Source organism: Mustela nivalis (genome assembly GCF_964662115.1).
Source record: "Mustela nivalis genome assembly, chromosome: 11".
Taxonomy (NCBI): domain Eukaryota; kingdom Metazoa; phylum Chordata; class Mammalia; order Carnivora; family Mustelidae; genus Mustela; species Mustela nivalis.
In genome coordinates this window covers 64,774,603-64,789,591 of record NC_139030.1, presented here as the reverse complement: position 1 = coordinate 64,789,591, position 14,989 = coordinate 64,774,603, and the positions used below count along the sequence as shown (strand labels likewise).

At 35.7% G+C, this 14,989-nt stretch overlaps 1 protein-coding gene and 1 long non-coding RNA gene across 5 annotated transcripts in view; one reads left to right on the top strand and one right to left on the bottom strand.

The window, feature by feature from the left end:
• The window catches only part of LOC309843934, a 1,014,078-nt gene that overhangs the window by 881,226 nt on the left and 117,863 nt on the right, over positions 1 to 14,989 (top strand). The window lies entirely within an intron of this gene.
• STAM2 (signal transducing adaptor molecule 2) overlaps positions 1 to 14,989 on the bottom strand; it is a 53,115-nt gene that overhangs the window by 25,694 nt on the left and 12,432 nt on the right. For 2 of the 4 annotated variants that reach the window (XM_082689931.1, XM_082689932.1), the window contains exons 2-7: positions 6,786 to 6,870; positions 4,141 to 4,216; positions 3,928 to 4,026; positions 2,850 to 2,996; positions 1,056 to 1,125; positions 276 to 462 (exon numbers count right to left, since the gene is read on the bottom strand). In XM_082689931.1, coding sequence (XP_082546057.1) covers positions 276 to 462; positions 1,056 to 1,125; positions 2,850 to 2,996; positions 3,928 to 4,026; positions 4,141 to 4,216; positions 6,786 to 6,870 — 664 coding nt within the window. The remainder of the gene's footprint in view (positions 1 to 275; positions 463 to 1,055; positions 1,126 to 2,849; positions 2,997 to 3,927; positions 4,027 to 4,140; positions 4,217 to 6,785; positions 6,871 to 14,989) is intronic. The other 2 variants (XM_082689933.1, XM_082689934.1) reach the window with 1 other exon arrangement.

The following is a 14,989-nucleotide window of genomic DNA, read 5'->3' as shown; positions in this document are numbered from 1 at the left end:
GATTCTAAAGAATATTATACTTGGGCGCCTGGGTGGCTCAGTGGGTTAAGCCGCTGCCTTCGGCTCAGGTCATGATCTCAGAGTCCTAGGATCGAGTCCCACATCGGGCTCCCTGTTCAGCAGAGAGCCTGCTTCCCTCTCTCTCTCTCTGCCTGCCTCTCCATCTACTTGTGATTTCTCTCTGTCAAATAAATAAATAAAATCTTAAAAAAAAAAAAAAGAATATTATACTTAATAACTTCAAAATATTCCAGAAATAAAGATATAAAACTTACCTGTCATCCAAAACAATAATAATTTCACCATGTTTAAAGGTGAGTTCATTGTCCTCAACGGCTTCAAAATCATATAAAGCTCTCACTTTCCTTGCAACTTTATTATTTAACTGAATTTCTGCAGAGGGATATAAGGATTTTGTTTCTGCATGCTGCTGCTTCTGCTCTTGCAATGATAATTCAATAGCTAATTTGAAAAATTGAAATGTAAAAAACAAGAGAGCCAGAATTAATTCTGATTTTTTAAAGTTTAAAACAAAATGTTTAATAATGTAATACTTAATAAGAATAAATGAAGTTAATATTTTATTTGTCCAATTAAATTCTACACAGTTAACTTTCTTGGAATGTGGGAGGACAGGGCAGAAAATCATGACATTTTTTAAAATAAAGTTTTTGCTCATTCCATATTATCACAGTCTGTCATATACAGCAGCTATTATTTTTATAGCAAACAGATTGTGACATTATAATATGGGTAGCTTTCCATATAGGACAAGCCATGAACATATTTCTGTGCTTGACTCATAACTTTGGCATTAAAGAAAAGGTGAAATGAAATCTCTCCAAAGGTAGGACATTAAATACATATTACTGACAGGGATTATGAATTAAATCAATCTTTTATCATATTGATTGTTTTCCTTACTTTTCAGACCCTACTAGATTTGAGGTAAAATACTAAAAGTATACCCAGTTTGATTAGAATTTTTATTTAAATAAATTGTTCTAGCAAGGATGTTTTAAGCAACACTAAATTATACATGCTTGAGCATTTACCTTTAGCTATGTCTTCATCTTCTTTGTTTTTGTTCGATGATGTACCATTCTTGGCAGCAGCTGAGACAGTCTGTAATGTATGAGTAAAATGAACACAGCCACCGTTTCAAAGAAAACACAAGCTCTATAATTACTCGTACATGTTAATTTTTAAAAAACTGATGAGTTTCTTTTAAAAGTGAAGTTCTTTGTAAAAATTTTAAGTAGCAGTTTTCAAATACTAAAATAAAACATCGGAGTTCTCAAGAAAACACTATAAACTCACAAAAGGCATGGACTGGCTTACATTTTGCCTCCATCTTAATATCTAACACAGAACATGCCATAGAGAAAGTACTTAAATATGAATCTCTCCTGACTGTACTTCCCTGATCTCAACTGCCCAAGGTCTTTTATTCAGGGAGGGGCACCAAGCTCCATGAGAGGCAGCAGCAAAAAGCCGATAATTACTGAAGAGAGATGGTGGACAGAGACAACAGGTACAGTTCTAGGAATACATGTTAAGCTGTTATTTAATACTCATTGTACTTAAACCATGGTGCTTCTCTGGGCACAGCAGAGGACTTAGGAAGGTCACGCTTAAATTTAAAGGCACGGAAGAGGAGCGCCTGGGTGGGTCAGTTGGTTAAGTGTCTGTCTTCCACTCAGGTCATGATCCCAGACTCCTGGGATCGAGCCCTGCGTTGGGCTCCCTGCTCAGTGGGAAGTCTGCTTTTCCATCTCTCCCAGCTCCTGTGTGCGCGCTCTCTCTCTCAAATAGATAAAATCTTTAAAAATAAATAAATAAATAAATAAATAAATAAATAAATAAAGGCATGGAAGACAGAAATGTCCAGGATTCTGAACCATCAACCAGTTCTTTATACATAGGTTTTTGACATGCAGAAGACAGAGCAGAAAAATGCTTGCTTTCATAACATGTAAGATTTTTGTCCCCAAATGCCCCCTTGAATCCGTTCTGGTCAACTCTAAAGATTCTGTTTAGTCTACAGTCTAAATTAAAATAAAATATACAGTACTCCTCCTCTTAGTTTCTTTCCCTAGCTCATATCCTAATATTAAGTGGAAGGCAAGAGGCACTGAAGCAAACTCAAGATAGTGTTCTTCTCTAATACTTAAATAGCCCACTCTGTGACTCATTATCCCTACCTACACCCCTGTCCTACTAAAGCTTTTCCCTATCTCCTAAAATAAATTTCAAGTCTTCTAGTTCCACTCATCTGTATGCGAACTGTTCACTCCTGGCAAATTCACTCTTCAACAAACAGGTCTTGAGCTTTCTCAATTCCATAAATTTGTCGACATCATTCCTTCCCTAATAGGACCTCTTCCCTCCTATCTACTGAAATGCATTCCAGTCTAAAAATTCTACCTCTTTACCATCCCAGTCTGTATTAACCTCTCTCTTCTCACATCTAGTCTTTGCTACCCCTCCCTCATCTGTATGTGTCACTTACAATTTATTTTTCACATGTATATAGCTACCCTCCAAATTTACTATAAATTTCTTAAACATAAGGACTCCCTCATACATCTATGCCTTTTGCATGATTCTAGATTTAGAGCAGCATTAAACAGATTATTTATGGCTGATTCAATTCTCAAAGTTCTGATATATAGAAAACACATTCACTCAACAATTAGAACACCTACTAAATGTACAGCACTATCTCAGATAGGCACCTGGAGAGTACAGGTGGGAAAGGATGATTAAGACAGACCTTGCCTAGCTTTTATATATATATACCTTCAAAATAGTGTAAGGTCAATCATATATCTAAATGAATCTCTTACCTGAGAACCTGCTGGAGGAAAAGTAATTCCTTCTTCTTTCATAGATTTAATAGTTGCAGATATCAGACTAAACTGAGGATCCTTCTGAAATTCTTCTGACCACTCTACCATCAAAGACTTCAGTTTTTCACATACTTTAGGATGAGCCTTTTAAAGGCAATGCAAAGAAAGAAATACAACCATGGTTAAGGTAATGGTTAAAGTAAGTACTTGAATTGTTTAACAGAATATTACCACCAAAATTCTCTTTAATTATATAAACATCAACTAAAGTTCAGCAAACCCTAGCCTAGATGAGCACTTCATAAATACCTATTTTCATTTTAAGATAGAGTTGTTTCTTATAAAATTACCCTTTTAAACATCAATTCCTAACTTTCATTACAATGATGATCTTTTATACTCAGAAGTTATTGCTTCTATTTTTTTAAAATATGCTCAATATTAGATTAAGTTTTTGTATCAATTAAACAAAAATTTCTGGATTTTTGCCACTAATAGCAAAAGAAGCTTCAGAGTTTCTGTCCCAAAGAAATCAGCACCAGAAATTCTATTGTGAAGACCTCCCCCCAACCCAGTTCTAAAATAAAGGTCTTCTTTTCCTTGCCATTAGTAGTTGGTTTGGACTCTGAAGTTCAAGAAACCTGGATCTGAACTTTAGCTGTGCCATTTACTAGCTGCATGACCTGGGATAAGTTACTGAACTTATCTCTAAGCCTCAGCTTCTGCATTTATAAATCAGGGATGGTAAGAGAATCTAACCTCTAAGGATTATTAAGAGCATTAAACAAGACGGTTTATGTAGAATTTTAAAAGCAGTGACTGCTTACTAACTCTAAATAAAGATTAGCTATTATCACTGGTATATATGCTTTTCGAAGGAAAACAGTTTTTGGTGCTATGAATGAAAATACCAAATTTTAGAACAGGAAATTTATTTCATTTCAAACTTAGCTAAAAGTGATTTCATTCATAATACAACTTCATTAATGCTATATATTATAGTTAAAATGATTAAAATGACAGACAGTAAATGTACTTTTTAATGACTTAAATTTCTTCTCTTTTTAAAATTTACCTTATTTTTTATCACAGCACGTACTTCTGTTGCAAAATCACGGGAACATACTTCTAAATGAAATATCTTTCCACAGTTTGCCACACAAGCCCCAAGAAGCTATTAATTAAAATAAAAATCAATATACAAATGTTGAGATATTATCTTACTTAACTTACTAAAATAAATACACATTTAAAATTTGGGTCAAATAAGAACATGACTTTTACTTACAGTTAATGCCTGCAGAGCAACATGAGGAACCTTATGATTTACTCTCTTCATTATGGCCTTTAAGCAATCTTTTGCTCTAAGGGAAAAAAAAAAAACAAAGAATATTAAGTATTTATTCAGAATTTCAACTTAAACACTAAAAATATAAGGCATTCTACTACCAAATAACTTTAAACTTAAGAACAAAATCCTGCAAACTTCATATCATTAAAGGAATACATCTGTAAAATGATTCCACATATTTTGTTCATAGAACTATGGAACTCTTAAAAAAAAAAAAAAAAAAAAGGAGGTGCTTGTTGCAAAGGTTGTATATTCCAAAATCAAGAGTCAAATAATTTCCCTTTAAAGAGAACACAGGCAGGGCGCCTGGGTAGCTCAGTGGGTTAAAGCCTCTGCCCTCGGCTCAGGTCATGATGCTGGGGTCCTGGGATCGAGCCCCACACCGGGCTCTCTGCTTGGCAGGGAGCCTGCTTCCCCCTCTCTCTGCCTGCTTCTCTGCCTACTTGTGATCTCTGTCTGTCAAATAAATAAATAAAATCTTTTTAAAAAAAAGAGAGAGAGAGAACATAGGCAGCAACCTCTTTGACCTGAGGCAGCAACTTCTTGATAGACACATTGGTGGAGGCAATGGAAACAAAGGCAAAAATGAACAACTGGGGATCTCATCAAGATAAAAAGCTTTTGCAGAGCAAGGAAAGAGTCAACAAAACTGAAAGGCAGCCTACCAAATGGGAGAAGATATTTCCAAAAGTCTTAACAGATAAAGGGCTAATACCCAAAATCTATAAAGAACTTATTAAACTCAATACCCAAAAAACAAAAAAATCCAGAAATGGGCAGAAGACATGAACAAACATTACTCCAAAGAAGACCTACAAATGGCCAAAAGACACATGAAAAAATGATCAACATCACTCGGCATGAGGGAAAGACAAACCAAAACCACAAAAAGATACCACCTTACAACAGTCAGAATCGCTAAAATTAACAGATCAGGAAACAACAGATGTTGGCAAGGATGTAGAGAAAGGGGAACTCTCTTACATGGTTGGTGGGAATGGAAACTGATGCAGCCACTCTGGAAAACACTACAGATGTTCCTCAAAAAACTGAAAGTAGAGCTACCCTGTGACTCAGCAAAATGTAGTAATCCAAAGAGACACCTGCACTCTAATATTTATAGTAGCAATGTCCACAATGGCCAAACTATTGAAAGAACCCAGATGTCCATCAACAGATGAATGGATAAAGAAGATGTGGTTGGTATATATATATATATATATATATATATATATATAAAACACGGAATACTACTCAGCCACCAAAAAATGAAAATTTTTTCATTTGCAATGTCATGGATGGAACTAGAGTGTAGTAAGTAAGCTAAGCGAAATAAATCAATCAGGGAAAGACAATTACTATATGATCTCATTCATATGTGGAATTTAAGAAACAAAATAGAGGATCATAGGGGAAGAGAGGAAATAATAAAACAAGCCAGAATCAGACAGAGATACAAACCATAAGGGACTCTTAATCATAGGAAACCAAAGGGTTGCTGGAGGGGTGCCTGGGTGACTCAGTGGGTTAAAGCCCCTGCCTTCGGCTCAGGTCGTGATCTCAGCGTCCTGGGATCGAGCCCCACATGGGGCTTTCTGCTCAGCAGGGAGCCTGCTTCCTCCCTCTCTCTATGCCTGCCTCTCTGCCTACTTGTGATCTCTGTCTGTCAAATAAATAAATAAAATCTTAAAAAAAAAAAAAAGACAAGGAGTTTCCTTAAAAAAAAAGGGTTGCTGGAGGGGAAGCGGATGAAGGAATGGGGTAACTGGGTGATGGACACTGAGGAGGGCTCATGATTAATGAGCACTGGGTATTATGTAAGACAGATGAATCACGGACCTCTACCTCTGAAACTAATTAGTAATACCTTATATGTTAATTAACTGACTGAAAAAAAATTTTTTTAGAAGAGTCAAATAATTTCCAAAATATCAACACAAAAAACTATGTCATATAAATTATCTTCTCGTTTCTTCAAGACAGGTTTAGTGTTCATAGATGGCAAATTCTTATCTTAAAAACATAACCCGCAAGATATATAGTCATAGTCTTCACAGGTGTAGTATAAACATGGATGAAGGCACCTTGAGAAGTTGTGACCTTAAATGCTTTTACCAGTCTACTAAAGTATAATCAGTTCAGCTTAATTGCTGCATTCTCCCCCAAAAGCACCCTTTTTTATATTCACTTTTTCATGATGATATTATATTTACCTACTCATTACTGAATGGCTTCTTCAGTCTATTATGTACTACATTATTATATTTATATACTTCATTATTAAAAGGCTCCCATACATGTCTAAGTCACAGGGGAATTCCCTAAATAACTAGTCTATTCATTGTTAACATGTGTCCACACCTCCATCAAAGCTTTAGATATCTCAGGTTTTCAGCTGAACTCTTTCCCCCTAGTTCTTTCAGGATAAGGCTTGTCTCATAAATTGGGCCACCAGGATCTCTTAACTTTCGTCCCCCAAAAGTAAATAGTAAAATTTAATTTTCCTTTCAAAGTTACACCAGAAAAAGAGACACAGGTTATTAAGCTCCTAGGCATGTGCTGGGCATTGCTGGGAATCTTACCCATTAGGAGTGCTTCCAACTTTGTCACATATGTCCATGATAAGACTCCAATCTTCTGTAGTGTTGTACTCATTTGTGGCTTTTTCTATAAAATATCAGCATACACAAAAATTAAGACATGTCGTATTTAACAGTAAAATACCAAGAAAGGAACAGTAGTTAAGAAGCCCTTTTCTTTTGCCAAATACAAAAGAACCATTGAAGAACTTCAGAAGACAGAAGTTCTTACATTATTATATTATTTAAGTATTTTACTACTTTCAACTTTAAATTGTAGAACTATTATTATATGAATTAAATTCTAAGGCACACCAATAAAATGTGTTCTAAATAGTTAAATAACACTAAATAAATTACAAATCAACCCTAATCCAATCAAATTCTAGTTTGGAATAAAGCCTTAATAAACGTATCATACTGGAACGCCTGGGTGGCTCAGTCAATTAAGTGTCTGACTCTTGATACCATCTCAAGTCCTGATCTCAGGGCTGTGAGTTTAACCCTGTGTTGAACTTAAAAATAAAATAAAATAAAATAAAAATATATCATCGTAAAAGGAAATATGGATTAGACTTCACAAAAGCATTGTTTTGAAGGCAAAAAAGGAAAATGGATTAATAAAATACAGTAAATTCATACAGTGTAATGTGAAAAGAGTTATACAGAACTAAATGTACAAAAATATATAAATCGCAAAATACAGTGATTTGGCTTATACTGAATTTAAAAAGTTAATAGGAGAATATAAAACAATCACATAAACTTTGCTGATATAATAGCTTTGCTGATATAATTCACATCCCAATACAATTCACCCATTTAAAGTGTACCATTTCCTCAATTCACCCATTTAAAGTGTACAATTTCATTTTTTCTTTTAGCTTATTCACAGACTTGTACAACTACCACCATTATCTAATTCTAGAACATTTCATCACCCTAAAAAGAAATCCATACCCACTGGCAGTTACAGCCCAATGTCCCCCCATAATCCTTTCCCTAGACAACCATGAATCTGCTTTTCATTTCTATAAATTTGCCTAATCTGGAATTCTCATATAGAGAGAATCATAGAATATATGGCTTTTTGTGACTAGCTTCTTTTATCTAGCAGAATGTTTTCAAGTTCATCCACACGCATGTATCAGTACTTCAGTTAATTTTACCGCTGAATATTATTGTAGATACATCTCATTTTATTTATCCATTCACCAGCTGAACATTTGGTTGTTGTTTGGTTTTATTTCGTTTTTTAACTTTTTGGCTAATATGAATAATCCAATGCTGCTATGAACATTTGGGTACAAGTTTTGTATGGTACACACTTCTTTCTTTGGTATATATCTAACTAAGAAAAATGCTGAGATGTGCGGTAATTCTATGCTTAATTTTTTCAGGAACTGACAGTTTTCTAAAGCAGCTGTTCCATTTTACATTCTCACTCTATATTAATGTTTCATATTAAGTTTGAAAATACTTAAAAATGCCCAATATTCATGACACTTTTATAGGTAGTAGAAATAATAATATATGCATAATAATGGTAAACATCAAACTGGAGGTAGGATGGAGGTATACAGGGACTTACTTGTATTTATAAAAAGTTTTGTTTTATTACGTTGGGCATGGAATACCTAGATATTACTTTATTCTCAGCATGTTTTTGTGGTCTGAAATATTTCCTAACTGAAATAAAAACTAAAAAGTAAATTTTTTAAAAAGCACGATGAGACTATAATGACTAAATTATGTTGCATTCCCCCCCCCCTTTTTTTAAAGATTTTATTTATTTGTCAGAGAGAACAAGCACAAGCAGGGGGAGTGACAGGCAGAGGGAGAAGCAGGCTTCCTGCCTGCTGAGCAGGGAGTCCAATGCAGGACTCAATTCCACAACTCTGGCATCATGACCTGGGCTGACAGCAGACACTTAACTGAGCCACCCAGATGTCCCTACTCTACTAACTTTTATAAAATTCTGAAGTCAAGAAATACTTTTTTTTTAACCACTTTAGAAACACTGTTTAATCTTTTTCCTTTTTAATAAATTTGTAATTTCAATTATGGCCAAATCTGAGTATTATATTCATATAGGCCTATCACACTGAGAAGCAGGAAGGATGGTAGAAATTTAGAGTTATTCCTTTTTTAAAAGCAAGGAATAATAAAAGAAGCCACAAAATAAAAAGGCTTAGCAAACTTTGCAAGTAGGAAAGAGAAATACAGAATCCAGTTAACCTCAGTTAAATGCTAGAACTCACTTTTAAAAATCATGCAAATTGCTTCAAACTATTAGTGGATGGAAAGCAATTATTATGACATATGTGTTGAAATGACAAGCCAGAGATTTTAGAAAAGAAATATATTTTTGCCTACCATAAGTTCTAGACTCAAGCGCCATGCTATGAGGTGGAAACATCTACTCAGGTCCAGCTTTTTCTCTTATACAAAGATGACCAATTCTTCTACACGGAAGTCCAGACTATACTGTATATATTACAGGTTTAAAATACTTAACTACATCTTAATTACACATCTAATAAATTAATTGAATTCCAAAGCACCAACAAAAAAACTCCACTCCTAATTCTACCAACTGCTTTTGAAACTATAATGCTTATCTTTCCAGACTTTTTTCTACACATATATGGAAAACTACTAAAAATACATATAAAACCAAATAAAACAGAATCATATATGAGGTACCTCCAAAGAGAGCACCCAAAAGCTGCTAACTCCTTCTCTGCCAAAGTTATGAACAAACAAATAATAAAATATGACTGCTCTTACTAATAGAAGCAGTAGGTGTACTAGACAAATGGGCTTGCTGCCAGTGAACTTCCAACACTTCCAACTTCCACTTCCAACTTCCCGACATGCTTCAGCACTAGACAGGGGCTGACCTCTCCCTGCATAGGTAAGCCGCCCCTGCGCAGCTTACAAGATAGAGGAGGAGATGAAAATCACTCAACGGCTGTGGAAAGACGAGCTAGCTCCTACATGTCAATAAAGTGCATCCGTAGGGCTAACTGCTCTCAAATTTACCAATCATGTAAGTCATTACATCAAAAATGAAGTGATTTAAAGGAGCCAGAGCAGACTCAGGGTAACACTAACAGAATTTCTTTCTCAAGAAGAAAACCTCAGAGGTAGAGAAAAAATTTCCCTCAATACTTGTCATCATCCTAGATGTATCACTTGCTAGCCTGCATTTCCACTTACATAACCATCTATGTTCATAAATATACACCTATACCAATACTTTTTAATAACTGCCTGCTGTACCATTATATAGAGAGTAGCCACAAAGTACCTCTACAAGATAGTGTGAAGTTATCAATACACTGTGATTTTAAATCCCTCAGCCTCTCTGTTATACTCACTGGTATTATACATATTGATGCCCCCACAGAATAAACATAACATAATTAAAAGGGGTCACGATTTCATGCAGAGGCCCTTCTGCAGATGTTGCATAGCATAAATACTTTGTCTACTGAATGTCTCTGTCCCACCTCTCTTTCTCTCCTCAATGCCCAGAATGAACATAAGCTCCATGAAGGCAGGAATTTTTTGTTTTGTTTACCATTATTTCTTGTGCATAGACCTGTATCTGGACCACACAGGTACTCAGCAAACAGTGCTTTGATGAATAAATGAATGATGGTTCCTCCTCCATATCCTATTACCCTGGGCACAACGATGCCCCATGTAGTCCCACTGAAGTCTGTACAAAGTTTTGGACCAGCAAGGGCTTCTGGACCAACAAGTTTACTAAGCAAACACCCAAATGGGCTGCAGAGGATCCAACTTCACTAGCAACATCATGTGGCAACAAAAGGCAATAGCACTAGAGGGCTTTATGAGGTTCCGATTCCCTGCTTGTTTACTGAAGATGAATGACAATACCTTTAGGACTCTCAACCAAGAGACAGACGTAGTCAGTCAGGGAGGCAATGTCTCAGGAGGGAAGCAAAGGGCTTCCTGTGCTGTGATATATAAGTAACTTTGATCTAGAGTCTGAAGAGCAATCCCCTGTATTACATATGACTTGCCAACTTTAGGCTCATCTTTTCTTTGCTTTGAAGTTCTTCCTGTTTTTTTTTTTTTTTTTTTTTAAAGATTTTATTTGTTAGAGCGCAAGCACAGGCAGACAGAGTGGCAGGCTAGAGGCAGAGGGAGAAGCAGCCTGATGTGGGACTCGATCCCAGGACGCTGGGATCATGACCTGAGCCGAAGGCAGCCGCTTAACCAACTGAGCCACCCAGGCGTCCCGAAGTTCTTCCTGTTTTTGATAAGGTTTGGTTTTTGATGTACAGATCTATCATCCTTTCTATAGTCTCATCTGGTACAGTATACAGAACTACCTGAAGATTAAATATTCACTTATATTATCTTCTGCATATGTATTATTTCTCTTTTATAGGTAAATCTTTAGTCTCTCTGGAATTTCATTTGGCACATGGAATGAAGTAGGGACAGAAAAATATTTTTACTAATTATTTGTCAGTGGTTCCAATTTTAAGAATCTATCATTTCCTCTTTGACCTCAGAACCCAGCATAATCATTTACCAAATTTTGTCAGAACACCATATGCATGAGTACAAAGAGTGGAGTCTGATTTTAGACCATCTAATAACCTCTTACTGATAAAACTGAACTTTTAATGACTATTTTTTCAATTTCAGCCTGTGATACAATTAAATGTGAAACCTATTTAATACATACCAAAAACGCTTCCAACAATTTGAAAAACATCTAAACGATATTTTTTGCTTGATTTAATTTTTATAGAAAATGGAAAAATCCTGATTTGAATGCTCTATCCAGCATAGTTTATGCTCTACAAATACAGGATTTGCAATTACTCTTTTAAAAAAGTGTAAAATCTGAAGACTTTATAATGGCCTGCCAAAAAGGATTTTATTTTTCAAGCGAACTAAATCACAGTTAAATTATGTACTTAGGAGTATTTTAAATCCTGGAAAAAATTTTAAATATTATAATTAAGGAATCATTCTTGTACAGCATTGTCACTCTGCCCAGTGTTGGGGCCATACCTCACATTATGCTGTGTCAAATGCATAGAGGAGGGGGAGAGTTTAAAAAGCCCTCCTGGGGCCTAAATGCTTAATTTCCAGGGTCTGGTGGGTGTAAGTCATAACGTCTCATCACCAGGTTTTGATTACTGCATATAAAGAGACTCAATACACTGAAATATTTCACAAAGACTCTAACAATATCATATTCAGTCCATCAATACCTATAAAGCACAAAAAGGCACCCCCTCTACACAGCGGATTATGTTCAGCATACAACTTCAAAAAGAATTCAAGTCTACCCATAAAACTTTTAATGAAATAGGCTCTACCAGTAATTTTTAAAAGTTAATTATATAAAAGAAAAATGCTCATAAGACATCTATAATTCTCCTTCTACTTTGGAAATAAAAAGTCATGATTGATCTGCTTCCAACCACAGCAGAGTATCTGCTACCAGTTTGTTATTCTACCAAAAACAAGTACAAAACAGGCCACAATATATGAGGCAACTGTGCTCAGGAAATGAATAACAGGTAGTGCAGGTCTGAGATCATTGAGGGAAGGGAAATATGAAGACCCCATGATGGCCCAAGCTTTTGCTTGGGAACACTTTCCTGTCCCAACACAAGGGAAGCTAGCCCAAGCAGAGCAGCTGGGATAAAAAGACCGTATTTCTGAGCACCAAAGTTCTGGGATTTGACATGGGTCCTTGGTCAAGGGCGAGGTAGGCTACTTGAATCTCTATGAAGTCTAGCAGAGATCATCACCTACTATGGAGCTGAAAGGTTTGGCAGTGCAGGAAGTCTTTGGAGTTCCTGCTTATTATGGACTGAACGGTTATATCTCCACAAAATTCAGATATTCAAGACTCAACCTACAGTGTTGTTATATTTGGAGACTGAGCCTTTATCTAAAAGTTAAAAGAGATCATAGGGATGGAACCCTGATTCAAGAGGATTAGTATCCTAATAAGAAGAGACAACATGGAGCTCACTATATCTCACCATCTCTCCATACAAGCACAAAGAAGAGGTTATGTGAGCACACAGTGAAAAGGCAGCCATCTGCAACCCAAGGAAAGAGACATTTAATCAGACACCAACCCTGCTGGCACCTTGCTCCTGGACTTCCAGTCTCCACAACCATAAGAAGAAAAATTTGTTGTTGAATTCACCTAGTTCAAGGCTTTTTGTTATAGAAGCCCAAGTGAACTAATACTTCACCCAACTAGAGTAGAGAGAACATTTCAGGCATTCAACTGAAACACAAAAAGTGAGTAAGGGTCCCTGTAATTTAGTTCAAGATCAAAATAGGCCTGCCTCACAAAGAAAACCAAACCTAATGAAAACCTAAAAGATCCTCCCATAACAAAATTACCTAACAAAGGGGCACCTGGGTGGCTCAGAGGGTTAAAGCCTCTGTCTTCGGCTCGGGTCATGATCCCAGGGTCCTGGGATCGAGCCCCACATTGGGCGCTCTGCTCGGCAGGGAGCCTGCTTCCTCCTCTCTCTGCCTACTTGTGATCTCTTTCTGTCCAATGAATAAATAAAATATTAAAACAAACAAAAAACAAAAAAAAACAAAGACAACAAAATCTAGCCTCCTTAAAAAGAATCATATGAACAGCATAATATGAAAAATCACCAGTAAAATATAAGTAATTGATAGAAAATAGCATATTTCAAATATCAGAATTAGCACACACACACAAAAAAAGGTACTTTATAGCAGGTATTACCAGGAACTTAAAGCAAAAGACTATCATAATAAGTAAGTAGATGGTGAGTACTCAGCAGAGAAAAGGGAACTATAAAATTACAATTTCTAGAACTAAAAAGTCAGATTATCAACGAAAAAAATTCACTAGACGGGCTTAAAAACAGACTGGAGACTGGAGAAACAGTGAATGTAAAGAAAAATCAATAGCAATTCTCAAATTTGAAGAACAAAAAAATTTTAACTGGACAGTCTCAGTATAATACTAACTTTTTAAACTTGCTATGTAACAAATTACTACAAGTTAGTAGTTTAAAACACCATCCATTATTACCTCATAGTCCTATAGTTAAAATCCAGGTATGCTCGGCTGGGTTCTATGCTCAGAGTATTGTAAGACTTCTTATTGGGGGTTTGGTGTTACTTAACTAAAACATGATAACTAAATTCACATAAATTGGAACTATACAAAGAGAAGACTATCTGTACATTAAAGCAGAGTTTAAATCTTTCCTCAAATGTGCATAGAACTATCAAAACCTGGAAATAATCCAGGACAATATACACAGTATATTCTCTAAATACAATGTTTTTGGGGTGCCTGGGTGGCTCAGAGGGTTAAGCCTCTGCCTTCAGCTCAAGTCATGGTGTCAGAGTCCTGGGATTGAGCCCCACATCAGGCTTTCTGCTCAGTGGGGAGCCTGCTTCCCCCTCTCTCTCTGCCTGCTTCTCTGCCTACTTGTGATCTCTCTCTCTCTCTCTCTTTGTGTAAAAAAAAAAAAAAAAAAAAAAATCTCTAAAAAAATACATACATACAATGTTTTGTTTTTAATTAGACCAAGTATAATACTCAACCAAACAGAAACTCAGTCAGGACATATAAATAATTAAGATTATAACAGAGGGCAATATACAAATTTGTTGTAATTAGTTTACAACATATAAGTATCTTTTCAATTTTTTTTTAAAGATTTCATTTATTTATTTGTAAGAAAGAAAGAGAGCACACATGTACACCCAAGCAGGGGAAGCAGCAGACAGAGGGAGAAACAGGCTCCCCACTGAACAAGAAGCCCCATGTGGGATTCAATCCCAGCACCCCGAGATCATGACCTGAGCGAAAGGGAGACACTTAACTAAATGAGCCACCCAGGTGTCCCAACGTATCAATATCTTGAGATATGACTAAAGCAATGCTTAGATCTTAAAGGAAAAATTGTCTTTTATATATTAGTAAGAAAAACACCAATTATTTTTATACCTTAAATTATAGTAGGAGTAGAGGAGAAAACCAGAAAAAAAATTTTTTTTCAATAGCAGAAATAAACTAGAAAATGGAAAGTAAGTAAATAGAATTCATTTTTGGTATCTAACAAGAAACCATAGCTGACAGCTTTTACTAAAGATATAAAAATGTTCTTTCTTTGGACCAATTCATTATGAACTAA